Here is a 27,996-nt window from a genome sequence, read left to right as displayed (position 1 = left end):
AGAGGAGAAGTAAGTGAAAATGATGAATGCATTAGAAATAATAAAAAAGTTCAGTTGAGCATCAGATACATCTCTATGCACAGGAACCGTCATTTTCTTCTTCACTAATTTGAGGTGGGGATGGGATAACAAGAAGAATGAAATGATACATTGATCACAATATTACAAAACTTTCCTTTTTCTTTTACCTATAAAATTCGAGGGCTCTACGAAACTCCAGGGGGACACAATTGGTAAGCTCATCATCCAAAATGATAGAAATTGAAGGGGGGGTTTCCCCTCAACTACCAGAGTTCTTGTTTTAGTAATCTATCTGCAAGCAACAGCAACGCCCCTCTGATAAAGTCTTCCCTTTTGATTGAGAGGCAAAGATTCAATATAATTCCTTTCTATATGTCTCTTCAGTCTTCACTAGTTTTCCCTGTAAAATTAATTTAACAGTGCTGAGTTTGCAGGATATCACTGATTAGCTGCTCTAGTTCTAATTATTAAGCATATGATGTCAGTGTAATAAAATCAGTATCGAAGAAAGCCAAAATCCAACCCTTCTGGGTTAGAGAATAAGAGGTCACAAAGGGGCTTACCATTTTAATAAAGGATCAAAACGACAACCAGCGAGATGCAATATAAACATACAGAAATTGCAGCTCCGGCAAGGAAATTATGCAACAACCGTCTATTATCTTTTGTAGGTACAAAAGTTGTCTTTAGAGTATTGGTTAACTCAAAAATCCTAAGGGAGACCTGCAAAGCAGAAAAAATATAAATGATAAATGATGCAGATTGATCGAGAGTATTTGGCCCTAGAAGATTTTTGACCGAGAACGTTCTTACTATGACATAGATAGCAGTTGTCAGCATGAAGTTGAGCATCGGGTAGTCTGGAATGATCGACAGAAGCCACTTTGGCTGTCCATTAGACACATTCGATCTGTACAACCACAAAAAAGACTGCAATTACAATAAAATATTACACAATAAATACAATGAAACAGTCCCAAGAAGTTTTCACTCAATATGTTTTCTTATAATCGAGCCAATGCCCCAATAAAGAAAATTCTCCTTCTTTCCTCTTCTTTCTGTCCATCTTTCCTTCCTTTTATCCTTCAGTTTTAAAGAAGACAAACGAGATGATAGAAAGGGGTGGAGAATTTTCTACCATTTCAGGTTTTGTATTTCAAATGCAACTGGCATTTTATTTACTTGATGACGATATGGTCAATTAGCCGTACATAGTAGAGCCATGCAAATAAATGTTGATTATGGTGCATGGGGAAAGAAGGGCAGGAAAACCTGAAGCCATGTCTTTGTAATACAATAAGCAGGAAATTTCAATACCAATGTACAAACTTGAAGATATAGTGGAACAAAATCACCACTTACATTTTCTATTCCCTAAAATATATTCATCCATTCAATGAGTTATTTTTTGAAAACAAAACGAAGGATGGTTTCAGCAGTAACTTCTTAAATACATCAAATTAAGAATTTATGAACTAACGTAAGTTGTCTGTAATAAAGGGCTGAAGGTAGAGTACACGCATCTTCCAGGTTTTGATTATGATTATAGACTTGGGTGAAAAAGGTGAATGACAGCGTAGTTATAAAACCATCTTAACATACCTCAACCATATATGGAACTGTGAAATATACGTCTCCAATGTAATCTTGCCAAGCCACCTAACAACGCGATAGGCAAATAAATGAATGTGCAAAATGAGAATTAACGCAATCAGGACTGAGCTTTATCGTTGGCAGGTAACAGAGAAATACGTACGCAAAGAGGGTCAAAGAGTAGCCTCGCAATTGCTGTGTAAAGTTTCGCAAGCAAATGTAAACACTGTGACCACATAAAGCAAAAAGAAACATTAAGATAGTGGTAACTTCCATACACCCAAATTCCAAATTTGCCAGCCATCTAGGGAGGATGAAACAAAAAACGACAACAATATTGATTAAGGTAAACCTATTATATTCAACACTCACGTGATAGGAATCCATGATGTGTAAGGGTGATATTTGTTGTAAGTCACCTTGTCCAGCTTGTAAATGTACTCGTACCACATATAACCAGCCTAATCATGGAAATCAGAATAAGATCTATTTGACAGAAAGTATGAAAACAGATTATCAAACCAAAGAAGTTATAGCCTCCAAATTATGCCACTTACTAATACAGAAACGGTAACAATGCTTGTCTTGATCGAAATTCTCTTCCTTGTTTCAGCCTCCTCCAACTTCTCCATCCATTTTTCAACCTGGAATTTGAGAGCACTTAAAAGTCAATTTCTGAGAGAACCGAGGAAGCAAGATCTATGAAACTCTGATGTCATCAAAAGTTTACTAATTTACATTGGGGTGATAGTATGCATAGATCATGCCGATGATCCAGATATAGCGATCCAGACCAGATCTAAAATGCCATTCATGCAGTTTGGGGAGATCAGGTTTTGCCGGATCGGTATACCCTGTCAATAAAAAAAAAAAAAGAAAAGGAAAAACAATCATTATACTTGCACATTGTCAGGTCAGCAGATAAAGGGGCACTTCACAACTATACATGTCTTTGAACAACCAAATTATCCACGTTCCATAAGTTACACAATTCACTTGATAAACTTAACATTAAAGCACAAAAATAACCAGTTAACCAACCCATATATGGAAAGCGAAAATGTGTTTGGACAATTATTTTTCTTTTTCCTTTTAGTGTATTCTCAGAAAGGACTTAGTTCTAATTTAATTTTTTTTTTTAAAAAAAAAAAAGGAGAGAGAAGAAAAGAATGAAAAAAGTACCAACTTAATTTAGTGTCATTCCACTTGATATCTACCAACTTAGTACCTTCACACACTAATAACTTATATGCCATGAATGAAAAAAATCTAGAAACAGTTGAATGGCAACTAACTTTATCTGTCAAAATAAAATATAGAAAAAGGAAAAAAAAAAAAAAAAAAACTAACCAAAAAGGAACGTTAATGGACTCCAGATTATCTCAAAAACTCCAGGAATTTCCCAAACTGCAATAACCACAAGGAAGCAGGCAAGAATCTTTGTAATCATGACTGATCTTATCTCGTTGTACTTGTTAAAGATTCCAAGAGCTCCGTACACCATGAGGGTGAAAAGTGTATGCATTGGACAGATGTAGTACAACATGTAGTCGTTGTTAAGAACAATACAGCAAAATGCGACAAAGAAATTTAACCGCCACATCATCTGCATCACAAATTAGAAAATGTCAAGCGCTGTTAGTAACGGGTATCCTTGGAGTTCAGGGAGGAAGTTCCAGAAGAAAAAAAAACTTGGTTGGTGAAACAATTATCAAGTGCTTTTTTTTTATTTATTTAAAAACGAAAAAACAACTGGGAGAGAGAGAGGGAAGGAGGGAAAATCACCTGAGCAAAGCGTGCCAAGCTAAAATCCTTTCTAATATAATAGTAGGAGAAGTTGCCAAATCCAGTCATCCACACATAAGCAGCAATAAATATCCTAATAGCATTATAAATTTCCGTTGCAGCAAAATAATGGTACATTAAAAAAAGAACCTGCAAGAACCCAAAAAAGTGTAAAGGCAATTATAATGTTGGAAGCACAAGAAGCTGATCGGCATGTAACAATTAGTACAAAGGAGAGAAACAAGCACGAGCTAAAACTACTCAGAAGCAAGGTTACTTCAAATCAAACAAATAGGGAAGTTCTAAGTCCCACAATTAGAGTATATTATTTTTTTCTAATCACATGGAAGTTTCTCTTTAAGGTTTACCCATTCCTTAACGTTGTAATTTTAAAGATCCCAACACTACATCTAAAATGATCTTACAAAAGTTGAAAATCATATAGAAGATATGTGAAAACAACCAGATTAATCATCCTACATTCTTCATTTTTGTATACCTATAGGGTCTAGTCGAAAAAATAAAAACTGACGACTAAAAATATGTTTTAAGTTATGGAAAGATATACATCTTTTGACACCTACAACTGCTAAAGAAATGATGAAGAATCAATGATAAATAGCATTAGCCCCTCACATTGAGTACTTAAATTTGCTCCCATGGTTTTTAAAGTTATTTGATTACAGGTCATATCTTTATTGTATAGAACTTGCCTGCATCCACCCTTTCCATTCCTCTGTTTGATGCCGATTCAGGTAAAGTATTGCCTTTCCAGAAAATGCTGATTTATCATTGTGTTTCTTCAAAGAGGTCATTGCGGAAACAATGATGAGAAGGATGTAGAGAAAGAGGAAGAGATCCCGATTGTAATTCTGCTCAAGACAAAACCATTGATAATTAGCTGACTAAACTGAATTCCATCAGGAGCATCTATCAATAAGTATGTTAAGATTCCTTTCTTGTTATCTAAAAAACATAGTAATATGAGAAATCTGTCAGTTATATGGATATGTATAAAAAAGACAAGTGGTTGAAATCAAGTCCCTATTTAATTCTGTATCGTACAAAAATATGTGCATCAAGGACAGAAGAAAAGTGGGATGGGAGGGAGGAGAGAATCGAAAATGGACCAAGAAAGAATTGAAAAGCCAAACTCTGATAATTAATCTGTATGATCAGTTACAGAACATTTAGTCCAAGTTTATGGTAGTTGAAAAATGTACCACAGAGAAGCTTGCATCACTACACCAGTGTTATAAAGTTATGGTGCACTTCCATGACTTAAACTACCATATAAATATTTAGATAGCCTCATATAATGGAGTGCAATAAAAATCCAGATATCAGTATCGATAGGACAAGAGGTAAGATCAAGTTCAAGCACCTTCGTAGAATCTCCCACTATATTTGTGCGGTCGCATATGTAGAAATACACAAGAATCGCCCCAAATTCAGACCTGCAAATGATGATCAACAAGTATGTGGTTGTAAGCTATCAATTTTTTGTGTCATTTCCCACCAAAATGCTTACTTAACAACTTACATTGCTCGCAATGTAGCTCGATTTTCCAGCAAGAAGGATTCATCCAATGTCAAAAACCTAAGTTACAAAAGTTTGAGAAGGAAGGATGATATTTGATGTGTGTGTGTGTGTGTGTGTGTGTGTGTGTGTGTGTGTGTGTGTGTGAGAAAAAGAGGTAAAGCAATATAGCAGGCAATGGGAAATGACCTAATTAAGTTTGTTTTAATCGATGAACTGTGCAACTTTGCAGAGGCTGATCTCGCAAGGCCTCCTTCCAGTAGAGAAGCCTCGTCATCTTTAACTTTATCTCCTTTCTCCTCATCCAATTCAACAAGATTAATGTCTGAATGACTGTAATCAAATAAAGCTATAAATTTAGAGCTCGACGACCAGAAGACTCAACAAAACTAGCAGATCCAACCAATGTATTAGCTTATTCAATAAATTCAAAATTGGTGGCAAAGAAAGAACTAAGTTCTAGCTCAGTATTACAAGAATAAATTAGCCAATTTATATCACCATCCACGGTGCACATCGAATAAAACTACTCACACTTTAATAATAGGTGGAGACTTCTGATACTCCAGAAACTCTGAGTATACCCACGCAACAAAAATTGGAATCACGCCCAGCAGAAAAGAAACCTGAAATATAACAACTTTTGATATCACTAACAAAATCAAGGGCCGCATGAAAAGAAAATAACAAATAAACATAAACATACAGGAAGGATTGATTTTAGTGTATGTTCATGTTGCGTTGTTTGCACTGTTTCCATAATTAGTTTCTTCTTCATGTGGCATCTAAACTAATTTCGCGCCAAATTCAATATAAATACATTGATTTCGTTTGTGAGATGAAGAATTAAGCGGAAAATTCACATTAATCAAAAAGTCAAACCAATAACTGCAAATTGTCAAACATTGTTACTACCATCAACTGAGTCCATAAACAGAATAGTTCCTCGTCCAATAACATTAAAAATTACGGTAGCATATATGGCCAATTACACAACTAAGCAGAATCTGAAAACAAGGAACTCACTGTTCATTCAGTTTATAGAAACAAAAACTCCTCAACGACTAATCTGGTCAACAAAGAAGTAATTAAAAACGATTTCAGGGAGAGAAATTCTACCTGGCCGGGCTTGATTCCCTCCGAATCTTCCATTCGAGATCCCTGTTAAAAACTGGCAGAATCAAATTGATCAAAAAAGGAACACAACGCCTTACATAGAATTACACAAAGTCCCAAACTCCAAGCAACAAAAATAGCAAAAAAAAATCGGAAAATCCCCAGAAACGGAAATGTAGATCGAGAATGACACATACCACGAACACACAAGCGTAATCAGATGCAGAAACGAGAGGCTAGCACATCTGGGATAACATTAGAGAGAAAATAAACCAGAGTTGGCTAGTTGGGCAAAGATCCAACACTCCCCGTGATATAGAAGACGAAAGAGAAGAGGGAAAAAAGAGAAGAGAACGCGTTTACTTCGAGATTGGGTATAATGTCGGAGGGTGGGTCGTTCTCCAATGATCCTTTAGCCTCCAAGAAGTCGATGATGGGTCGTAGTTGTTGTTGAGAATTGAGACGGTAGTTCCGCAGTGGGTCGTTTGTTGTTTTCACTGTTCCACAGATCTTGTGATCGCCATTCCCGATTTGGTTTCGGTTTGACGACATTTTATACAGTTCAAATTTTTTATAATTTTCCCATTTTCCGGAGTTCACCGGCGCCTTTTTTTTCTCTCTCTCTCTCTTCATTTATCTTTTTATTATTATTATTGTTATTATATTTTTTCTGGCGGCAGATTGAGAATTAAGAAATTAATTTATTGGCAAATTTTATATTTTGGTTTTTGCTTTGTCACCCTTTTGATTTGACATTTTTTTTTAATATTTCAAATATTATTTTCTAAATTGCGCGAATTACGCGAATTTCTCTTAAATAATTAAAATTTTTGTCAATAATCATTTGATTTTTAAAAAATAATTAAATTTTGTGTATTCTCTATAATAAATTCACTCCCGAAAATACATTTAATATTTTTAAAGTTAATAACTTTATTATTTATAAATTAAATTTTAAAAAATTAAAAATTAAAAATCAAATAAGATTATAATTTTTTTTAATTTATTTATTTTTTCAATCACTTATAATAATACATGTATATATATAGAAAGGGAGGTTTAAATATCATTTTGACATTTTCTGGACTGAAAAAGAAACGATGGTCATTTCAAGTCTGTTAGTATTGCCATTTCTAGAATTTGTAAAATGACTAATTTAGCCTCACTTTTAAACATAATTATTTTGATATTTAAATTTTTTTATATTTATTTTAATCCATTAGCTTAGAAAAAACTATTTTAATTTGTACTATATTAATATGTCACATAATATACAATTAATTAAATAATAATTTTTAAGAAAATTTGATTTTGTCGTTATAATTTTAACGGGAAGAGTGAGTCCCTATGACGTGATAAAACTCTTGTAAATAGTCTCGACAAGAAGAGTGAGATCTTGTATGTGCAGTTTTATGTCGGGTCTTGACCGTTTTGACTCGATGTCTCTCATCATCACTCTCACGCTCATGGTCAAGTCTAAAACGCGTGACGTATTTTATGCAATCTACGTAGGAAAGAAATAAGTCAGTGAGTTGCTTGTCTCGTTCCTAACAAACAACATCAATTGTTTATTGGAGTTTTGTTCACAAGCTTGGTTAATCGTGAGTGGTGTGAATCACGACACATAGAAATTGCAAGATAGGATTCTAGTACCTGGCGTTGTGGCCCCACACGCTCTGATGCTTAAGTTAATGGCATGGTCAAGGTAGCTAAGACTCTCGATTTTATATTGCTTTCCAAGATACGTGTGATAGATCTGTTTGATGAGATGAGTGACTATTTCATGTCATCCTAAGTTGTTAGTCCTGCATCGGTCATCTGACAATCAAAGTGCATTGTTTATTCAGTCTGGAGCTAATACTTTTGAACCCCAACCATGTACGATCCCAAACCATAAGAGATGGTCATAGATACATACAAAGGCGGGCAAGTCAAGGGATGACAGGGAGCCTCAAGGGCAATAAGACGAAACATTGAGACAATAATCAATATCTTATTTATTTGCTATATTTGAATGGACCATCATGTTACACGTATATAAAAAGGTTAGAGTCGAATACTTCAATACTTATCTTTATAATTAGAGTCTCGGTATTAATTATTTATATATAAGTTTGTGCTGAAGTTTTATGAAAAATTTCAAAATATTATTTAAACACGAGTAGTTGAGTTAAATTAGGAAAAAAAAAAACAATTAATTTTCCTTTTTTGAGTTAAAGATACATAAGAATAATAGTAATTATTGTTATTATTTTGACAAAGAAGACTCAATTATTTTTAATGTAGAAATTAAATGATACTCACCTAAATTCGAAGGAAAGAGGAAGATTCTACTTCGTTATTTATTACATTAAATAACAAAATAATTTCTCAACCTCCATTAATTGGAGAAAAAAAAAACCAATATACTTCTAGTTATTACAATTGCAATAACACAATTAAATCCTCACGTGTAAGAAGCCAAACGGCAAGTAGAATCCAAAAATAAATGCAGTTTATTAAATCAACTAATAATTTAAAAATAAAAATTTAACTAATAATTTAAAAATAAATGCAGTTTATTAATAAAATTTAACTAAAGTTTAAAAATAATTTTGAGATAAATTACAAAATTCATTTCGCCCTCTTGAGGAGGATTTTTTAAAAATATTTTTCCCGTGGCTTGTACTTAGGGCTTATCCCTATGCCAAAATCAAAATCAGCCTTTAAAGCCCTCGATCAATTTTGGGAAGTTGGTATTAATAAGAGAGGAGTTCGATAAATTATGTACCTATCAGCTCATGTGCTATCAGGTAATTTTATTAACTAACTTTAATAATCCTTAAAAACTAAAAAATCGTAGAGAACACAATTCCATCCTTAAAAACAATATTATTCTCCACACCAACCCGACCCCAAATCACATGGGTGTGGGGGCAAAGACCGACCCACTTTAAGTTTTTGTCGCCCCTTAACCAATTCAACTCCAATTAATTCAAAAAATTTTCTTGCATCCATTTTTAATAAAATAAAATAAAACCCCACCAATCTAAAGAGCGCCATGGTTGTATATAAAATGCATGCAAATCTCTATAGTTTTAATTCAACCCATACTTACAGTAAGCGAGATTGCACCCATCTTTGGCGAGGACTTTTCTGTAATTTAACAGAACTGCCTTATTCATTAATTTATCACGACTGCCGGTTGAAGAACGACGACGGAGATGGAAAAATGTCCTGCAAAACCCCATATTCCGATTGCTGCTCGTTGTAAGGATACCCGAAGCTGCTCTGTGAATAAACGTAGCCGTCACCGCCGACAACCTGACTGTTGCCGGAAGGGTCGCTCAACGGTTTCGGAAGAAACCCAGCGCCACCGACCACTGACATTGGTGCCAACATGGACGGTGGAAATGCGGCGGCCGCCGACAGATTTCCTCTCAGCGTTGCCGCAATTGGGTGGTTGTGTTGTCCTTCGTACGTCGTGATTACAATGGATGGATCTTGAAATGATCTTTCTACACGTTTCTTCACTCCACAGTTGGGAGTTGTACACCTGTAATAGCTCCTGAAAAAACCAAAACACAAAATCATATAAAAATTTAATAAAAAAATTAAAAAAATATTGTTATAAAACCAAATTATCCATTCATAATTATTCAATAAATTATACCCAATATTAATCTATGATCCCTGGTCAAATATTATATAGTAAATCACACCGGAAGGCTAACTATACTCAATAATACAATATATTTGCCTATAATAAAAAATCAAGTATGATTCATATGGTAAACGGTAACAGACGTCTACCTCGGAAAAATACTGTTCTTGACGGCCTTCTGTCCATATTTTCTCCATCGATATCCATCTTCAAGATGATCGATCTCGGTCTTCGTCATGAAAGCAAATCTGGGCTCTCGCTCTTTCTTCTTCGCTTTACCTCTATTTATAAATCAAACATTAAAAATTTCCATTTCAAAAAAAAAAAAAAAAAAAACCCCATAAATTTAAAATCAAAACATGAACACATACGCAGCTTTGGAACTCTCTCCACCATCTTCCATGTCTTTCATCGCCTTCTCCTTCTCTTTCCCAGAACCATCTTCCTCAGCTCCAGCATCCGAAGACGACAACGACCCACAAGAATTCATCGGAGTCCCCGAAATTTCATTCGACACCCCAAAATTCCTGGCTGTTTCCGAGTCCCCGAACCCACCGTCTCGAAAAGGGTTCGAGAAAAATAGATCTCTAAACATTTCATCTGACATGGAATCACAAGGAAGCTGAAGAAGAAGATCAAAACGACGACGTAGATGAAGAAGAAGCTGTGGGTTGAGTATGGTTTTGGGATCACTCCTCTGGATTAGATCGTCTTCTTGTTATATATTATATATTAGGAAAAGAAAAGTGTTTAGGTTTGAATTAGACCAATAATAATAATCATTCCATCAAGACCTTTGACTAACTGCCTTTGTATTTTTTTCAGCTACTTAATTTAATTAATTTACTATTATTATAGCTGCTAAAAGTAAAAATTGTGTGGTCGACTCCATAATTAATTAAATAATTATAAGAATATTAAAAAAAATGTTAATTAGTTTGAATTATTGTGCGTACTTAAAAATTAAATTTATAAGTAAAACTTAATTAATTTTTATTATACCTAATAAGAGTTAATGACACTTATAAACTCGACTAAATGATTTGCATGCAAATAAAAATTTCTCTCTTTGTTTCTGTCGTATTATTGGCGTTTTTGGAGGAGAAAAATATATAATTAACCTTTCTTTCCACAATATTTTTTTAATAATTTAAACCCATTTGATAATGAACTAATTATTATAACGTCTTTAATATTAAATTAGTTTATCTTATTAAAATATGATTGACATGTCCATATATTCCTCATTAGAGTGAGAATCTATTAATATATTTTAAATCTCTTCTAAATACCAATAAAATCTAATAAATTAAAATACCAATATTAATATAAATACTAATATGTAAGATTTATAATTTATTTTAGAAAAGGAAAATAATTCATTTATTATTTAAATAATTGTTTTTATCAATAAATCCAACAATATTTTAATGCTTAATTGCAGAGAATGTTTGGTGGCAAAAATAAAATAGAATTAAAGAAAAACAAAATTAAAGTAGAGATGAAGTTTTGAGTTTGAAAAGGTCAAAGGCGCAAATTAGAGAGGAGAAAGAGAGCGCGTGAACTGTACGTGGAAAGCGAGCGAGTGGGAGATAATTTTCAGTCACGAGGGGTTAATAAATCGAGTCTTTGGTCAATAATTCAAACTTTTGATTTACCAAAAAAAAAAAAAAAAAAAAAGAAAGAAAAAGAAAAGCAGTTGGAGAGTTACACGTGGCTCAACAGGCACCGTCATTTGACCGTAGGCGAAACTACATGTCGGCAGATTAACTCACCCCGCTTACAAACGACAGAACGTAACTCCTATTTTTTTTTTATATCAAATCATTTAGTCAGATTCCGGAGAATTTATGATTTTAAATTACGTTATCATTATTAAAACTTTTTAAAATACCATTAATTGTGAATATCTCTTTTGCTAAAGGTGTGGCTCTCACGTTATTCATAAACTCTTCATTTTCTTTTGGTGAGTAAATAAGTTAATAAATTTAGAGATCGTGACAATAATTGGTTTGATGGCAAACATGTAATTTCCATAACTTTATATTTATTTTTTTAAGTTAATATAATTAAAGCATACTTAATTATTTTTGGTATGATAAAACTGGTTCATTCTTTCCTTTCCTTGGCTCCACTTTTGTGTATCCATTTTTCCTTTTCTTGGCTCCACTTTTGTGTATCCATTTCACATTTCACAGAGCAATTAACATGATCATGCGTCGAATCTAAATTCCAAATGTTGGATATGAATCGCAGTTTCAAATACATAAAAAATTTATAATATATATGGATATTAAATATATATGGATATTAAATGAATGTATGCAGGTATTCAATTAAATATAATCAATAAGAAATTAAAATGGGCATAAAACTATATGTTGACATTGTGACAAGCCAACAAACTAGGTTTGATTTGGTCAGAAAAAACATAAATTATTTTTGAAAATTCCAATGTTATAAAGTTACTAAAACCTAGCTTTTGTTAGCTTTATTCCCTTTTTCGTTCTTTTCAACATAGCAAATGCGAATTTAATCATCGTCCCATCGAGTAATGTCAATATCTCTTGTTATTTCAAATGTGAAAAGGTTTTATGAAAAGGAGATTTTCCCAAAAAGTCACCAAAGAACAAGAGGCTGTTTTGGGCACTTTATTAATATATGGTTTGAGGAGGTTCGTGTTGATAGAAGGAACGTTATAATGGGTTCATCTCGAAAGAAACAATTGGGATCGAGACCGATCTATATCGAAAGAAAATGGTGCAGTCAAGATTGTTTTTTCTTTCTTATCAGATGTTTACTTCCAACCTTGTAAGTACAAGCTCACCGCTCACAGATGTTGTCCTCTGTAGGTCTTTCCTTTTTGGCTTCCTGCTCACAGATATTGTCCACTGTAGGCTTTTCCTTGCTTCCTCTTAAAGTTTTAAAACCTGTTCATCAGAGGTTTCTACACCCTTATAAGAAATACTCCGTTCCCCTTTTCAACCGATGTGTGGGACCTCAAAGTCCACCCCCCTTGGGGGCCAACGTCCTCGCTAGCACACTAACCTATGTCTGGCTTGAATACCATTTTTAACAACTCAAGCACACCACTAGCATATAATGTCCATTTTGACCCGTTACACATCGTCATCAACCTCACGATTTTAAAACGCGTCTACTATGGAGCGGGTCTAGCCGTATTCCGACTAGGGTTTCGCACCATCTGATAATTGGCTCTGATACCATTTGTAACAACCCAAACCCACCGCGAATAGATATTGTTTGTTTTGACTCGCTACGTATCGTCATCAACCTTACGGTTTTAAAACGCGTATGCTAGAGAGAAGTTTCCACACCCTTATAAGGAAATGCTTCGTTCTCCTCTCCAACCGATATACGTCTTCACAAACCTAAACTTAGTTCAACTAGATATATACTCTCGACTAAGAGATTAGATGTCTGAATCTCACGCTTGTTATTATAAGAGACAGATGGCAGTCAGAAGCAGTGTGTAAAAAAGAAAGAGATGATAAAAGATAAAAGGCAGCTATAGACATTTATATTGAGGAGCAACATCCTATGCTCACACTACAAAGTTATAAACCAATAAACAAATGAACAGTTCAACAAGTTTAAAACAATTATCATTTTAGTTTCTGTAGAAGAATACTTCCTACGCTTTCAGGCTTTGTACAGCATCATCACATGAATAGATAGAACAAAAAACAAATGTTGTAGGGAATGCAAACTCACACTTTAAGCGCTTCCTTCATTCTATATATCTGCAACTTGAATGTGAAAATGGCATCAATTTATGATGACCCATAACTCAAGTTCTTCGGAACCCAAATGCTGAGGAAATCGTGGTCGGTCTCGTGTTCGCATATCAGTGATGATTTTGCAAGAGATCGGCCAACGTAATCTTCCCACATTTCCCAGTGTCTAGTCTATCGAAGTTATTCGATATCTGCATGACATCTTTCTCTGATACCTTACCCATCTCCTTCAGCTTGTATACCACATATTCTGATCTACTGCAGATGGATAACATAAAATACCAAATGTCAAACTCAATGGAATGATATACATGCACAAAACAAGCTTGCAAAGCTACCTTTACTTGAATCAAAAGGAAAGGGGAATGAATTATAAGTGGACAGAAGAACATGGGATTGGACCGGCAGGACAACTGGGGAGTAAAGACAGTCCAGTCCGAGCACACTGCTAGCAGATATTGTTTTTTTTTTGGACTTTTCCTTCCGGGCTTCCCCTCAAGGTTTTAAAATGCGTCTACTAGAAAGAAGTTTTCACACCCTTATAAGGTATGCTTCATTCCCCTCTCCAACTAATGTGGATCTCACAATTCACCCCCTTGGGGTCTAGCGTCCTCGCTGGCATACCGCTCAGTGTCTAGTTCTGATACCATATGTAACAGCCTAAGCACACCGATCAGTGTCTGGCTCTGATCCCTAATAGACACATTTTAAAGCCTTGAGGGGAGGCTTAAAAGGAAAAGTCCAAAGAGAACAATATCTGCCAACTGTACTAGAAACCGAAGTAGAGATTGAATTACAGATAGAACAAAAGACTTCTTTCAATTTGTATCAAATGATGAACAATTTGCTACTCAGAAGTCGGAACCTATATAGGAAAATATACCACACTCACGGATTTCATTTGACCGTTGAGACTTTTGTACCTAAATTCCCGAACAGTTAAACAGCATACTAAGTGGTTTACGCTACAAAACGTCGATGAAGTGCGACAAATTCTACTTGCAAGTAGTTCGAGGACGAAAAGCTGCCTATGCTCTTCTACTATTTGTTCGTATACTAATTTCCTACGGATACAATTGTATAGCGTTTCTGGTAATAGTTGCTACTAACCTAGGATTTAATATCTTACATGTTTCCATGTCAACTAAATGTAGTAAGGTCAGACGATTATCCCTCGACACTCACCAATATAAACAAGAAAGAATCCAATCAAGTGATCATTCATGAAACAAGACAATTAAGACTTGTAACCAATCAGAATCAGTAACATCCAATCTAATTGTCCAAGCTACTTCTGTGAATGAGTTTGAATGAATAATGTTAATGCATACCTCACACAGCCATTGTTGTCGGTATCAGCAGCAAGAAACTCAGAGACAGTCATGTCGTGACCAAGTATCCATTTTGCCATCATCCTATGCCGCTTATCCACTCTTGCCTCTGCTAAATAAAGGAACGCCCGAGCGACAGCAAGGGTCGATACAAGCAACCAGATTGAAGCGAAAATACGACCCGTCATCGACTTGAACGCCTGATCACCATATCCAACGGTTGTCACAGACATGACTGAAAGATAAAATGAATCCAACCACCCTAAGTCCTCAACAAAATGCATAACACCCATGCCAATTCCTATACAAAGTATCACAACACCTAAGGCCAATGCCACTTTCATTCTAATCCTCATTCTTCCCTTCTTCACATCAATTATATAGGATTTCCCAGATTCACGCTGCACGCCCCTCTTCACATTTCTTAACAAATAACTCTCCTGCAAATCAAGCACATAACTGACCATTCCAGACAGCAATATATCAATAAACCCAAAGCCCACCAACACAAACAAAACGGAGAACAGCTTAGTCGCTGCACTATTTGGAGTAATATCTCCATACCCAATAGTGCACATCGTTACAATGCAAAAGTACAATGCATCGACCACAGGATGAGTCTCCGAAGCTGAAAAATTATCGCGATTAATCCAATATATAACCACACCCAATGATAAGTAAATGATTAGAAGAACAACAGCTTGGCGGATTATAGATTGTTTGCCAAATTGTGGCTTGGGCTCCTGCGAATGGTTGATATCATTGATGACCGCCATGGCAGGTGCTGTTTTAGAGCGGTGGAGGTTGCTTTTGTGGCATGAATGCTTCGAATCCACAGGCCTTCCCTGTTGAGACGGCGATTGGGATTTGGGGTCCAAAGGGGTAGATGGGTCCTGACGAGAAGACGAAGCAGAGGGTCTCGGTGAGGCAAGAGACAGTGTCAAAGCATCGAACGCAGAAGAAGCATCTTGAGGGGAAGATGAAGGGCCAAAGATCAGGCGATCTTTGAACTCCGTGGGCGTCATAGGAAGAATAATTTCATCATTTTCAGGGAGTGGATATAATTGAGGGAGACAAGGCGGTTTCCCTCTTGGGCTCATATATGGAAGAAGAGGCTCTTTCTCCATGGCGAAGGTTGACCTCTGAGGCGAGGATTCACAGAACAGCCGCGAGCTGCAGGAACAGAAGAATGGTAACAAAAAGGGTCAAAATGGAAACCAAAGGCGACGATCTTGAGGAATAAATTTCAAGTCAAACGGGCAAAGTGGGAGAGAAAGTGGGACAGAAAGTGAGAGCTCAAATGGGAAGAGGGAAGTTTCTTTTGTTGGGACCCAGAACCGAAATCCTTCAACAGGGTCAAAAATGGAGGAAACCCAGTAGTATAATTACATTACATTACAGAACAAAGACAGAAGAAGACGAAGGATTAACGAAGGAGCGATTAGTGAGATACGATCCAGAAAAGAAAGAAAAAAACAAGAACACAATTTCACGCGTCAATGGCAAGAGGGTGAGCGTTGATAATTGACATCGGATCCCAACCGAGCCTGAGAAGGCAATGTGTGATTGGGAATCGAATTCCTTTGGCTTCTTTCTCCCCCTTCTCTTTTTTGGTTCTTTCTTTAATCTTCGTTAGAACAGTTGCAGAAATGGAGCTTCATCAAATTCAAGACACACATATATATTCTTACTTATCTACTTCAAAATTTTCGACTCTTCTTTTTATTTTTGAGAAAACAAAAACCTTAGAATTTTTCGATCAACGCCCCGTTTTTGATCTTCCAAATATAGAAGAAATCAATAGAAACTTTGTATATTTTTTCTCTTTTAAACGGATGACTTACTAAATTTGGGTTAAATCGTTTATTATAGCTATCATTAGTTTATAATTAGTCCATTTTTAACATGTACTTGTAAAGTAAGCATAATTAATTAACTTTAGTCACACCACTTTATGGATATATAAAATTACAAACATATTTAAAACTACCTTAACATTGTTTTGTAAATAAACAATAAGATACTTTGTTTTATTCTCTCAATTAAGTTTCGAATTTAAGTATTTTACTCCGTGATTCTATTGCATAAAGTATTGAATATGTAAACAGTCATTTTCATTAAATTTAATTTAATTCAATATATTATAGACACTATCCTTAATAAACTAAATTAATTATTTGTTCATGTTATGTCTCCCTAACGTTTTATGTTGAATATGAAAGTCAACAGAACTCTAAATCTGATCAATTCAATCAAGCAACACCAAAAATAGTTTAAACAATTTCTTCCGTCGAATAACAATCAACTTGTGTGTTGTGAATAGGTCGAACCTATTGTTACATCTCGATTGAGAATACGTACCTTAACCAATTCAAAAAAATTATGATCCACCATGAACATTCATGTCAAACATTGAATATGCTTAAATCTCTTTTGAGAGGAATCTTTTCAGTATCATTTTCCAACACCTTATCCTTTATCTACAGAGAACCATATCCATGATTTCAAATAAAAGTTTCATCATCACAATCATAAATGGATGGATGTGACGACTTGGTATTATCACAGCACACATCACAAATCAACAGCCAATATTATAAAGAGAAACTGATAACAAAGAGACAAGAGAAAATGCTCTCACTCAAATGATGGGCCTAAGCCATTGGTTGCATCTGTGTTTCCTGCGAGGAAAGTACGGATCTTTCCCATTTTCCTTGTCATATGGACCTGTACTTACTAACTTCCGCATTCATATTGAAATAGAAGATGGTTATTAAATGCACTTTCATCATTGAAGTGTAGTACAGCAATCCAAATCAACCATATCAATACCTATATTCAATGATTCCAAATTTGTATGAATAGCATTAGGCAGGCACAGATCAATCTCTAGATTAAAATACACCCAGAATTGAAGGGAAATCAGTTCCTCTTAACAATCAGAAATTAGAAAGCATAATAATAGTTCAAGGTCGATACTCTGACATACAGCTTAATGGTTTGGAGAATTTGACCGCAACAATGGTGTAATACCAGCCAACTCCGAGGAGCTCTTGCATTCTGAGGTGAGATTATGGGGGGATCATGATAAAGTAGCAGCAGAGAAAATGGATAAACAGGTAGATATTGTATCGTGCAAGCGATAAACATACAACAAAACTGCTGGCATATGCATATCTTATATAAGGTGAGCAATTCATATCACTTGCTAATCATCGTCCTCAAGAATACTTCGACGCCTTTGTATCTGAAGAATTATGAGCATTATACAAAAAGTGTCAGGCCAAGAACATATAAAAATTCAGCAGGCACCCATAATGTAAGCAATGAAAACTCACAGTGACTTTCGTCTGTTTTGTGGTCTGGTTGTTGATCTGTTCAAGCAATGTTATAAGCTTCTCTTCAGACACCTGAAAAGAGATGGTAAAATCCGTTGTTTCATTCATACTGGAGTTTGTCATATTCCGAAGTAAATACAGGTGCATCAATTTTGACAAAGAAACTGGAACGATATGCTACTGCACATACCTTCTCTACAATCTGGCCCATCTGTGCAGCTCTCAGTATAACATCTTCGACACCTCTAGCCTTCTCTGGTTTAACCAACGCAATTCGAGCAACTGCATAAAAGCACAGGGAAAAATGAACATGAATACGGTAAAATAGTCAGTAACCAAAATGCAATAATGACTAACTAGGCATAATTTGCCCGTATGACCTCCATGCCAGCTAATAGCAAAGCACAGTTTGACAGGAATGCCATCTAATTGCCCGAAAATAAGGCTGGAGTAAAATTAGATCTAGTAACATCAACAATCAACAAAAAAGAATATCCATACTCCACCCAAATCTTTATACTCTTAGTTTATCAATCTTATTTGATAATAATGCTGTATGACTATTGGCAAAGGTATCATCAATGCCAAAACCCCAAATCTAACATTTAAAATCAAGGAATTCAACTTACATTGAGAAATAATAAAATGCATAAGAATTGTGAATCAAAATGTGCAAAAAGTATCCATTTCATTCAATGAAGCATGAAAACCATTTGAAACTTTTTTTTTTTTTTTGCAACCATGGGTCCAAAAATCGTAGCATGCATCACAAATGATCTTACTAGAAGATATCCATGTAAAAGAGGATATCCAGGAACCACGGAGAAAAAAGAAAATGTTATCTACAACCATCATATAAACTCTAATCAAGAAGTTGGCCCCATAATGAAGAATGTCCGAGTCAGTTCAGCCTCAAAATTGAAAGTATGCAACCAGAATCATCCTTAAACTGAATTAACGACATTTAAATCCAATTAAGAAAAAAATTCCTTCTTTCTTTCAGGGTGGGGGAATCAATTTGGGGTTGATGGATCGTGGATGAGGAAAAGAAGTACAGTTTTTTTAAGGGTAAAGATACTATCTACAATGCATGCTAAGGCTGAACTACAGAGTACAAATCTCGTTCTATGGGCACTGGATAGATTTTGTTGGTTACTTGACCTTTTGAGAGTGTTTAAGTGATGAATCGAGTCATGAATTTAATAAAGTACATTGAAAATAAGTTCTGTTTAAACTTACGTCTTTCCCTCGCTTGCATTGACAGAATCTGGCTGAGCATCATTTGTCTGCGTTCCTCTGCTTCACTGAATGCGAAAGAAATTGTTGTCATATGCTAAAGCAGGACTTGGATATTAAAAGTGATGACTAAAAAAAACTACAAAATAATAAAATAAAATCAAGAACCTCTTAGCCTCTTCCTGGGCCTTCTGTTGCTCTGGATTACTTTGGCTTCCCTAATTATCATTAGAAGTCAGTAGAGATGTCCACGATCAAGTAAAATGTTCCCACGCATATAAACAAAGAGACTACAGCTTACCATGCCACGCTGGGCCATGAGTTCCTGCATTCTTCTCTGCCTGATTGCTTCTAGTTCAGGATCATCCTATATGAGGGTCAAAGGTGAAGAATTCCATTTACAACCACAACAGAGATAAAAAAATTAAAAAAAAAATGCCACAAGAAGGAAAGATAGAGTTTATCTGACGTCAAGTATAGTTGAAAATCATGGGCACTTGCTACTTCGATAGAATTAGCAGCTAAGCTTGTCTTGCCAAGCTAAGCAATCAAACTTATAAGATTGAAACCACTTGGTATAGTAGTAAATTATAGACATTTATTAGTCCTCTACGAGGGATTTGAGCCAAACATTGACAATGTGACATAGAAAGAGAGTGATAAATGATATTAATAATTACACCAATGAGTATTGCGAAAAGAGGCCAATGGTAATCAATAACCTATTGATGCTTCAAAATAAAAACGTTGGATTAAAAACGCCAACAAGTCAAGTTGCCGCTCATACATAAAATAAATAGCCCTTTACATCAATCTATTTGAACATAAATGATCAAATGAATAGTTTGTAGTTTAACATAGGACTCTAAGTCATCCAACTGTAATCCGAATCTTGAAGAATTCATATACATGAACATAAAATTTAAGGGAAAAACGCAAGAAAACGACGTTAGATAAAAAAAGCCAAACCCCTAATTCGGAAAAGGAGAAATATTGCCGACGCATAACGAAGAAACTCAGATTGAATGAAGAGTAAACATCAATAAAAGAGAGTTTGAAGCAGCGTTTGATTACATCGCAAACTACAGGATTTCCTCACACACTAGAAATGAATCGAAAGCAAGAAATCGACAGAGGCGAAATTACCATTGTTTCGAAGATCGAGCTAGCACTAGCAGTCAGTAGAAGAACAGTTCAAGATTTTCCTATAAGGTGCAGCCTGCAGAGGCGAAAAGGAAGCTGCGGATTTCCTTAGTCGCGTTTATGAGACGCGACCCACTTTGTCCCTGTCGATCGTATCGGAACTCTATCTTAGCGGTGGATTGGCCAAATATAGAAAGTATTCCGGCTTCATTATATTAATATATCTAATAAATTTAATAGGTATTTTGAATAAAAATGACAAAATTAAAAAATTGATGGATTAATAAATATTTTTAAAATTTCCTTTTTTTTTTTTTTTTTTTTATATTTATTTGATTTTTTTAAAACAAAATATTGACAAAATTTTAAAATATCTATGGAATATTGATTTATCAAAATTAGATTATATGAATAAATAATCGATTTTCTATTGATAAAAAACCCAATAATTTGGATTTTATAATAATTATATGTTTGATATAATTATCTAATTTAAGAAAATCAACCACTTAAAATGGCCGTGGTTATCAATTCCAACATTTGGCGGTCATCGGCGCACGTGTTCAGTTGGAAGTTGGAAGCGTTGAGCGGCAACATCACGTAGATACAATTTTATCTGCAAATCGCGATGACCTATTTTTTCGCACTCTCCTCTGCGCTTGATTTTCAAAACCAAGGTCGTATCACAAATCATCTAATCCACACACTTTCATTTTCTACTAATTTCTGAATTTGCAGGTTCCGTTTTCGTCGCTGTTTCACTTCATCCATCGACATAATGAACGGTAATTCGTTTCTCCGAATTCAAGTGTATCTTTTCTTTATCATTCGATGAAATGTTGATGATCTCTTAGTCGAGACGAAACGGCAATCTGTGTAAATGTTGGCTTAGATGTATTGCATGCTAGGTGTTTGAATTTATGACTGACTCGCACATTTGACGTCGACGTTTTTGGTGTTTTTTTTTTTTTTTTTCATCTTTGAATGAGCAATTGCGATTACGCAGATTTAGGATGTGGTGGATCTGCGATTCTAGTTATATCGCGTTGAAATCAAGACTAGCCTCGTTGTTTTGTCTGGCCTACGCAATTGAACAGTTTGCTTATCTTTTCTGTGCATGCATGTGTGCGTAAATAAAAAATTGATCGAAAATTTATAGTTGAAAGGATAATTATGTTGTGATGGATCAAACGTTTGAAACCTTGAGCTCCGATAATTTCAAGTGGAATACATACTGCCTATGACCGAAGTGGAATTTATATTATTATTTTAGAAATCTTATTTTGCTCATCTTTGGTGGATTATCTACTTTTTTGGACACTGCTTAGACGCTTCTGCCATAGTCTGATTCTCCAGGCCCCATATTTCGTGCTGTACTCGTGATTGAAGCCATTACGTGCAGCCTTCTACAAAAGTGAATTTGTTTGCTTGTTTCATTAGTAATGAATGAGTACCTTGACGTTTGTATAAATAGCAATACAATATTGAAGTTTCGTTAGTATGCGTTTCGTTTTAGATTCAGAAAGAGGTCATTTGTGTATGTACAGTCCAATTTCTCGAATTACTGGGATATTGTAGGGAGCATGTGAGCTTATCATCTAGTAGGAAATCACTTTCTGGATTTAGAATGCTTTGTACTGGAGAAGGTGCGGGTTGGCCCTTAAGCTCACTGAAATTTGTGAAGCAGCTACTGCAAAGTGTCAACCTTCTTTTTTATTTACGCATGATACTTTTTCTGGTTGATGACTAATCCAACCAGAGCATACTTCTACTGTCAGGGAACCTGTAGGATCCCTTCTTATTGGGGCCTCCTTTCTGTCCCATGTCTACAACATGCTGCTTGTTTAGCGAATTTGATTCAAGGAAAAGGTTTTTCATGTCCATTCTCTGGACTTGAAAAGCTCTGAATGGAAAATAATGTAATTTGCATATACATCATTGCTTATGTGACATAATCGACTATTTTGTAATGTGCCAGATTTGACGAAAAAAAAATGTGTTCCTTGCAACTCAAAGGATTTGCGACCAATGACCGAGGATGCAGCAAAAGGTTTGGTTCGAGAGGTATGTGATGACTGTTCTATTTGTTAAAAGAAAATGTATCATCGTTATGCATTTCATTCATTTTTGTCTTACTTTTTCTTTTTAAAGCTGTCTGAGTGGAACCTTATAAATGAAGATGGTAAACTAAAGTTGAACCGATCATTGAAGGTGAAGAGTTTTCTTAAAGGAATGGAGTTGTTTGAACTTATAGCCGAAGTTGCAGAAGCAGAGGGTATCTTGCTTTCCATCTTCGAAATATATGATGCACTCTTCTATTGTTCATGAATCACCATGATTCATTTATTGCAATATGAATTTTAGTGAGGTCTAAATCTGAATTCTATAATTCAACGCAGGCCATCACCCTAATCTTCATCTAGTTGGATGGAACAACGTAACGATTGAGATATGGACAGACGCAGTAGGTAAGATTTCTTTGTTTATGCAGCATTAAATAAAAATCCCCTAAACATTAAACTTAGACTTATTTGTGTCACTCATAATTTTAATGGTCTGAATTAAACTGTCTAAAAAACCATTTGAACGTGAAGTTTGACCATCTTAAATTTTATAACCAAATTCCTATTCATGAAACAATATTCTGTACTCTGTATGAATGTTAGATTTCTAGTATGCTGATTTGAGCCGTGAAAATTATGTGGACATATGGGGAAAAAAACATTTCCGGACAGTGAGTATAATAACTAAAGTATTATTAAAGCATACCATATGCAGGATGATTCCTCTTCTTTACCCCCACCCCCTAAATAAAGAGCAAAAAATGGGTGAAACCTCCTGAATTGGAACAATATGGTTCGAAGAATTTGGGAGGACCTTTATAACTGTTCTTTATCTATCAAGGAGCTGCAACACATCTAATTTATTTCTGAATTGGTTCCTTTCCTTGCATAATAAATAAAGTTAGTAGTATCCTGTTTCATATCCAATTAAGTATTTGTAAGATTGTGTTTGACGTAATTCACTTTGGGGCAGGTGGACTGACTGAAAATGACTTCATACTCGCTTCCAAGATCAATAAGCTCGATGCTCATCACCTACTGAGCCTGAACGCTTCTATTAGCAGTCAACATGACTGTTGATCAGGAACCAAACACTCCAACACTCGACCTTATGTTCTTGTCCCAAGTCGAGATCCCCTGGTTCTCTCTTCATACATTACGCGTTGCTTTAGTTCAGTTTTGCAGTTTGAAAGATGTTTATTTTGTTTTTGGAGTTTAACGAAGAATTGCTGTTCTTTTTTCTATTGGCGTGCCATTTTGAGCTTTAACTACAGGTAGGTGGACGTATTGTAGTTAGATTGAGATGATCCGTGGATCTCTAAATTTTAAGTACATCATGAACTTGGACTACTTTTGTTCTAAAAAAACAAAGAACAACTCATTTCCTCAAGCAACAACTTAAAAATAATTAAAAAAAAAAAAAAATTATAAAGTCCAAGTTATAAGGCATAAAGATTTTTTTTTTTTTGTCATAGTAGTCAGCTACTATTGCATGAACCCACTTCTAATGTCACAATTACGGGAGTGAGTAGTCATGTGAGCGTGGCGTAATGAAGCTGTCTGGTCGTGTGAGAGTGAGGAGGGCGATCATGCATGCACCCGGTCCTAATAGATTGTCGTAATCACTGGAATGAGTAGTTGAGTGTGAGTGAGAACGTCGATTATGCCAATAAAATTTTATGAATTTTTTATATGCGACAAATTGATAATTTGATACCATTAAAAGTGCTTCTAGTTTTTAAATTTAAAAATCATACCAAATCTCTTTTATAATTCCCCAAAAATAAGAGATTGAACTGAATGAGATTTTAAAATAAAAATTTATTTTAATTTTTTCAATTCAGTTTTTACGTAATTACAGAACCAAATTCAATCCGAAGCGTTTGTTAATACTTAATAGAGATCCAATGGTGGACAGGTCTGGGGGCTTAAAAATCCGCCTCATAAACACAAACCTCAACCCATTTCTCCATCTCTTCAAATCGTTTGCAATTTACACACAACTGTAAACAATGGTAAATTCTACCCTTCACTTTTTCCGTATTTGATTTCCCCTCTGTGATTCATAATCTTGCACTTGAGCTCGTTATAGGCGTTGATTTAATTTGATACTACGATCTTCACGTGTGTTTGTCACCGATTTGAACCCATTTCTTCCAATGCTGTTCTCTTTATCTCTCATAATGCTTGATTCGATAGTGTATACTTTTGAGATTGTGATTATAATTGGATCGCTTAGAATCTCTGATCGGATCAAACTAATTCATGCACACACATTCATCTGGGCGCTAATATTTGGTTTTGGAGGTAGAATGATCCGATGTTCAGGATGTTATTAGCAGGAAGATCGCCAATTTTTTTCTCTCCCTCAAATGAACACTGTTATGTATCTTCCTATTGTGGTTTGCCAGGGTGAACTTTTGAATTCCATATGAGAAGATGAATGAAATTAGATATAAGCTTGCAAAAGTTATTCTGTCGGCTTGGGTTTTGAATCATGATGAACGATTAGAATTTTCTTATGTTAGAGTGGTACCTCGCTGTTGCTGGGGCAGCCTGAGTCACTCATAACAAAGCCATAATTCTTGCTTGTTTCCTCGTCAAGATCATCAATCGGACGCCTAGGCCACTGCTATAAAGCCACTATGATGCTGAATCGCTGATATGCATACCTGTAGTATTACTACAAATGCTATGGATTTTCATGTGATGATTCTTTGCTCTGTCTGTGGTTTTGATGTAGGATTCCTGTCCTTCAATAAAAAATATTCTCCTGTTGGATTCTGAGGGGAAACGTGTGGCTGTCAAGTATTACTCAGATGAGTGGCCAACAAATAATGCAAGGGAATCTTTTGAGAAATCTTTATTTAGCAAAACTCAAAAGAGCAATGCTCGAAATGAAGGTAATCCATTGTTTATGGCTTTTTAGCCTCTCTTTTCACCATCTTAACGTTTCCATGGAACTATTACCTTCTTAGAACCAAGATAGCATTGAGATAAAACAAGAAATATGCTCCAAGTAGTTTTAGAAAAGTTTGATACTTCTATATCCTGTTAACTTGTTATTTATTGTTTATCTGCAGCGGAGATAACGATGTTTGAAAGCAATACTGTTGTTTACAAGTTTGTGCAAGACCTACACTTTTTTGTCACTGGTGGAGAATATGAGAATGAGCTCATTTTGGCGACTGTTCTTCAGGGATTCTTTGATGCTGTTGGCCTTCTCCTTAGGTCTTATCTTTATAACACTTACTACTGTTTACTGGTTATCAATTTCCCTGCTGTAGTTTCTGTATTTCAATGCAAACTTACGCTCACATTTAATGTGCGTTGCTTCTACTTCAGGGGTCACGTGGAAAAGAAGGAAGCACGTGAAAACTTGGAACTTATTTTGTTGTGCCTTGATGAAATTGTTGATGGAGGGTATGTTTTTAGCTTATTTCATGCTTTTAAAGTTCATAAATCCTATTGTTCTGTTTAGTTTTCTTGAGCTTTTAAGCATATTTGTCAAAAATGTACCGTGAATAGTTTTTTAATCTTGATTTTATCTAAAACGTAAGAGATTTAAATACATATATTCGGAATGAAATATGTATACTCGATACAATCGGTTTAGGAGATATCTTACAAGGTTGTTTTATTTGAGTAAGATGTCATCATGGTTGTTTTATGGAATATGGAAGGAAGTTCTAGAACCTTGTCATGAGGCACAACTTCCCTCCATGAGCATCACACAAACTAGTAATGAGTTGGACAACCTCACTCGATGAGTATGCTACAAACTAGCAATGAGTTAAAACAGTATTATAGTACTGAAATAGATTTAGTATAGCTGTTCCAACAATTGTTTTGTGTGTTATCTCTTTGTCCTTGGCTGCTTGAATAAGATGGAAGTTTATAGAAGTAAGAACTGCATCCGAGGTTGCGATGGTATGGAAACCAAGTTTTTATTAGGAAAGAATCTATCATGATTACTATTGTAGCAAAGCTCTCATTCAAGCATTCTACTTGACCAAATTTACCCTCTTCCTCTACAGTGTCATCCAATGATTAAATATTGGTTCCCTAAATGCACTCAAGGAAAACGTTTGTTCGAGCATATTTTCTTCTACTATTATTTTTATGCAAGAAAAATGAAAGGGAATACCTATTAATGCTAAATATACTTTTGAAAATATTTTATGTTAGTGATAATTAAGGTAACTAGTAACCTCTCTTAAAGATCAGAAGTTTGATTCTCTATCCCTCCCTTTAGTAGAACTTTAAGAGAGAGGGTCATAGGATGCAACTGCGTTTGATATCTTATTTCATTGAACGGCAATATCACTAGATTTAGATGCAGTACAAATCCATGATACGTGCATTGTCTTAAAATTTCTGTCCATTTTATCAATTGCAAGTCTTTTAGTTTGAGGTTCCATTTGTCTTTAAAGTTACTCAATTAGTGATGGCACTGGTTGTTTTGCGAGCTAGTTTAAACTGCTTTATATTTATGAAGTATTGTTCTTGAGACCGATGGAAATGTCATTGCTGGGAAAGTTGCAACTCAAAGTATAGATTCTTCAGCTCCTTTGTCTGAGCAGGTATTATTAACCCTCTTTCCTGTGTGGGTTTTCCTCAAAGCGAAATTTCGAACGTTGAGAATTGAAATGGTAAGACAAATGGATGTAAGACTAACTCATTCTTATGCACAGACAATTAGCCAAGCACTGGCAACTGCACGTGAACATCTCACGAAATCTCTTCTTACATGACGTATACGCATGCTCATGGGGGGAGGAGCATGGAGAAAATACCCTTTGATCCGACTAGTGGTTTAAAACGACACAGAGTGGTTCGTTCCCATCACCTTGGAGTTGCATTTTTTTTTTCTTTTCTTTTTTCAGTTGCATAGACAATCTCTCGTAATTTGAAGTTCCTGCTATCGGAACTTTTACTTCATACCTTTCTTTTTCCATAAATGGTGCTTATTGAATTGTTTCGTGTAAACTTGATAAAATTAGATGTCGGATGTATATTATAGTTCATTAATTGATTTGATTTGAGGATCCATTACTCAAGGATGGCCTTTCTTGATGTAAACTTTCTTTGTAGAGTTGTAATTAATCCTTAGAAACATATATCCTACTGTGCCCATGTCTCTCTATATTCATTTCTGTATAATATGGGGCAAAAATTAAGTAGCATAACTTAGGCTCCAAGAACAAACGATAAGAGCACGAGGGACAAAGCAATACGCCACGGCAAATGATTTCACTCCCAAAAGGCCAAATGATAAACACAACAAACGGAGAACTAAGAATTCGGTACAAAGGTAAAACTGTACTTGTTTCAAAGGGGTCTTTCAACCATCATGATGAAGCATAAACATAATGGTATCACTATATAAGCCAAATGAGCCTTGTCAATACTAAACAGTAAATCCCCTG

General features: G+C 35.2%; 6 protein-coding genes across 9 annotated transcripts; 2 read left to right on the top strand and 4 right to left on the bottom strand.

The window, feature by feature from the left end:
- Positions 1 to 10: 10 nt before the first annotated feature.
- On the bottom strand, positions 11 to 6,618 carry LOC111782319 (protein REDUCED WALL ACETYLATION 1). Its single transcript, XM_023663181.2, has 18 exons — positions 6,419 to 6,618; positions 6,253 to 6,300; positions 6,059 to 6,110; positions 5,474 to 5,565; positions 5,129 to 5,272; positions 4,943 to 4,999; positions 4,784 to 4,856; positions 4,113 to 4,271; positions 3,400 to 3,549; positions 2,965 to 3,220; positions 2,353 to 2,468; positions 2,172 to 2,258; positions 1,987 to 2,075; positions 1,778 to 1,840; positions 1,624 to 1,680; positions 835 to 931; positions 585 to 744; positions 11 to 421 (listed from the first exon to the last, which is right to left on the bottom strand). Exons 3-17 carry the CDS (start codon positions 6,089 to 6,091, stop codon positions 589 to 591), a joined length of 1,629 nt encoding a protein of 542 aa, XP_023518949.1. The 5' UTR covers positions 6,092 to 6,110; positions 6,253 to 6,300; positions 6,419 to 6,618; the 3' UTR covers positions 11 to 421; positions 585 to 588.
- A 2,293-nt stretch (positions 6,619 to 8,911) lies between these two features.
- On the bottom strand, positions 8,912 to 10,398 carry LOC111782317 (WRKY transcription factor 28-like). Its single transcript, XM_023663177.2, has 3 exons — positions 10,070 to 10,398; positions 9,848 to 9,979; positions 8,912 to 9,602 (listed from the first exon to the last, which is right to left on the bottom strand). The coding sequence occupies exons 1-3, from the start codon at positions 10,303 to 10,305 to the stop codon at positions 9,227 to 9,229; spliced, it is 744 nt and encodes a 247-aa protein (XP_023518945.1). The 5' UTR covers positions 10,306 to 10,398; the 3' UTR covers positions 8,912 to 9,226.
- A 2,814-nt stretch (positions 10,399 to 13,212) lies between these two features.
- Positions 13,213 to 16,469, bottom strand: LOC111782316 (two-pore potassium channel 3-like). Its single transcript, XM_023663176.2, has 2 exons — positions 14,788 to 16,469; positions 13,213 to 13,714 (listed from the first exon to the last, which is right to left on the bottom strand). Exons 1-2 carry the CDS (start codon positions 15,912 to 15,914, stop codon positions 13,567 to 13,569), a joined length of 1,275 nt encoding a protein of 424 aa, XP_023518944.1. The 5' UTR covers positions 15,915 to 16,469; the 3' UTR covers positions 13,213 to 13,566.
- Positions 16,470 to 17,629: 1,160 nt separating this feature from the next.
- LOC111782314 (uncharacterized) lies at positions 17,630 to 20,696 on the bottom strand. 2 transcript variants are annotated; one of them, XR_002813085.2, is made up of 8 exons: positions 20,508 to 20,696; positions 19,663 to 19,728; positions 19,530 to 19,579; positions 19,365 to 19,429; positions 18,316 to 18,407; positions 18,126 to 18,197; positions 17,940 to 18,034; positions 17,630 to 17,847 (listed from the first exon to the last, which is right to left on the bottom strand). XR_002813085.2 is itself a non-coding variant. In XM_023663175.2 (7 exons), exons 1-7 carry the CDS (start codon positions 20,508 to 20,510, stop codon positions 17,996 to 17,998), a joined length of 387 nt encoding a protein of 128 aa, XP_023518943.1. In that variant the 5' UTR covers positions 20,511 to 20,694; the 3' UTR covers positions 17,630 to 17,995. The 2 variants fall into 2 exon arrangements, 1 of the variants encoding a protein (XP_023518943.1); XM_023663175.2 differs by having other exon boundaries at positions 17,630 to 18,034; positions 20,508 to 20,694.
- A 323-nt stretch (positions 20,697 to 21,019) lies between these two features.
- Positions 21,020 to 23,809, top strand: LOC111782313 (pterin-4-alpha-carbinolamine dehydratase 2, mitochondrial). 3 transcript variants are annotated; one of them, XM_023663173.2, is made up of 6 exons: positions 21,024 to 21,181; positions 21,243 to 21,289; positions 22,483 to 22,568; positions 22,656 to 22,779; positions 22,904 to 22,972; positions 23,541 to 23,809. In XM_023663173.2, the coding sequence occupies exons 2-6, from the start codon at positions 21,283 to 21,285 to the stop codon at positions 23,645 to 23,647; spliced, it is 393 nt and encodes a 130-aa protein (XP_023518941.1). In that variant the 5' UTR covers positions 21,024 to 21,181; positions 21,243 to 21,282; the 3' UTR covers positions 23,648 to 23,809. The 3 variants fall into 3 exon arrangements, with proteins under 3 accessions (XP_023518942.1, XP_023518941.1, XP_023518940.1); XM_023663174.2 differs by having other exon boundaries at positions 21,020 to 21,289; positions 22,716 to 22,779; XM_023663172.2 differs by having other exon boundaries at positions 21,024 to 21,289.
- A 622-nt stretch (positions 23,810 to 24,431) lies between these two features.
- On the top strand, positions 24,432 to 27,627 carry LOC111782312 (coatomer subunit zeta-2). The gene is made up of 6 exons (XM_023663171.2): positions 24,432 to 24,582; positions 25,311 to 25,470; positions 25,651 to 25,798; positions 25,913 to 25,990; positions 27,066 to 27,150; positions 27,262 to 27,627. The coding sequence occupies exons 1-6, from the start codon at positions 24,580 to 24,582 to the stop codon at positions 27,319 to 27,321; spliced, it is 534 nt and encodes a 177-aa protein (XP_023518939.1). The 5' UTR covers positions 24,432 to 24,579; the 3' UTR covers positions 27,322 to 27,627.
- The last annotated feature ends 369 nt before the right edge of the window (positions 27,628 to 27,996 follow it).

This window comes from Cucurbita pepo, chromosome 19 (genome assembly GCF_057944985.1).
Source record: "Cucurbita pepo subsp. pepo isolate OVF chromosome 19, ASM5794498v1, whole genome shotgun sequence".
Lineage (NCBI taxonomy): Eukaryota > Viridiplantae > Streptophyta > Magnoliopsida > Cucurbitales > Cucurbitaceae > Cucurbita > Cucurbita pepo.
This window is presented reverse-complemented; position numbering and strand designations above follow the sequence as displayed.

Excerpts from the sequence above, each read along its gene's own strand:
- LOC111782319 (XM_023663181.2), bottom strand. The coding sequence starts at position 6,091 with ATGGAAGATTCGGAGGGAATCAAGCCCGGCCAG. Across the intron at positions 4,272-4,783 it reads TAGTGGGAGATTCTACGAAG|AATTACAATCGGGATCTCTT; the intron begins GTGCTTGAACTT and ends TGTCTTGAGCAG. Across the intron at positions 2,076-2,171 it reads TTGTTACCGTTTCTGTATTA|GCTGGTTATATGTGGTACGA; the intron begins GTAAGTGGCATA and ends TTCCATGATTAG.
- LOC111782317 (XM_023663177.2), bottom strand. The coding sequence starts at position 10,305 with ATGTCAGATGAAATGTTTAGAGATCTATTTTTCTCGAACCCTTTTCGA. Across the intron at positions 9,980-10,069 it reads GGAGAGAGTTCCAAAGCTGC|AGGTAAAGCGAAGAAGAAAG; the intron begins GTATGTGTTCAT and ends ATTTATAAATAG. Across the intron at positions 9,603-9,847 it reads AAGAACAGTATTTTTCCGAG|GAGCTATTACAGGTGTACAA; the intron begins GTAGACGTCTGT and ends TGGTTTTTTCAG.
- LOC111782316 (XM_023663176.2), bottom strand. The coding sequence starts at position 15,914 with ATGGAGAAAGAGCCTCTTCTTCCATATATGAGCCCAAGAGGGAAACCG. Across the intron at positions 13,715-14,787 it reads GACAACAATGGCTGTGTGAG|TAGATCAGAATATGTGGTAT; the intron begins GTATGCATTAAC and ends ATCCATCTGCAG.
- LOC111782314 (XM_023663175.2), bottom strand. Across the intron at positions 19,580-19,662 it reads TCATGGCCCAGCGTGGCATG|GGAAGCCAAAGTAATCCAGA; the intron begins GTAAGCTGTAGT and ends AATGATAATTAG. Across the intron at positions 18,198-18,315 it reads TGGGCCAGATTGTAGAGAAG|GTGTCTGAAGAGAAGCTTAT; the intron begins GTATGTGCAGTA and ends ATCTCTTTTCAG.
- LOC111782313 (XM_023663173.2), top strand. Across the intron at positions 22,569-22,655 it reads CAAAAGGTTTGGTTCGAGAG|CTGTCTGAGTGGAACCTTAT; the intron begins GTATGTGATGAC and ends TTCTTTTTAAAG. Across the intron at positions 22,973-23,540 it reads GATATGGACAGACGCAGTAG|GTGGACTGACTGAAAATGAC; the intron begins GTAAGATTTCTT and ends ACTTTGGGGCAG.
- LOC111782312 (XM_023663171.2), top strand. Across the intron at positions 25,471-25,650 it reads GAGCAATGCTCGAAATGAAG|CGGAGATAACGATGTTTGAA; the intron begins GTAATCCATTGT and ends GTTTATCTGCAG. Across the intron at positions 27,151-27,261 it reads CAGCTCCTTTGTCTGAGCAG|ACAATTAGCCAAGCACTGGC; the intron begins GTATTATTAACC and ends TCTTATGCACAG.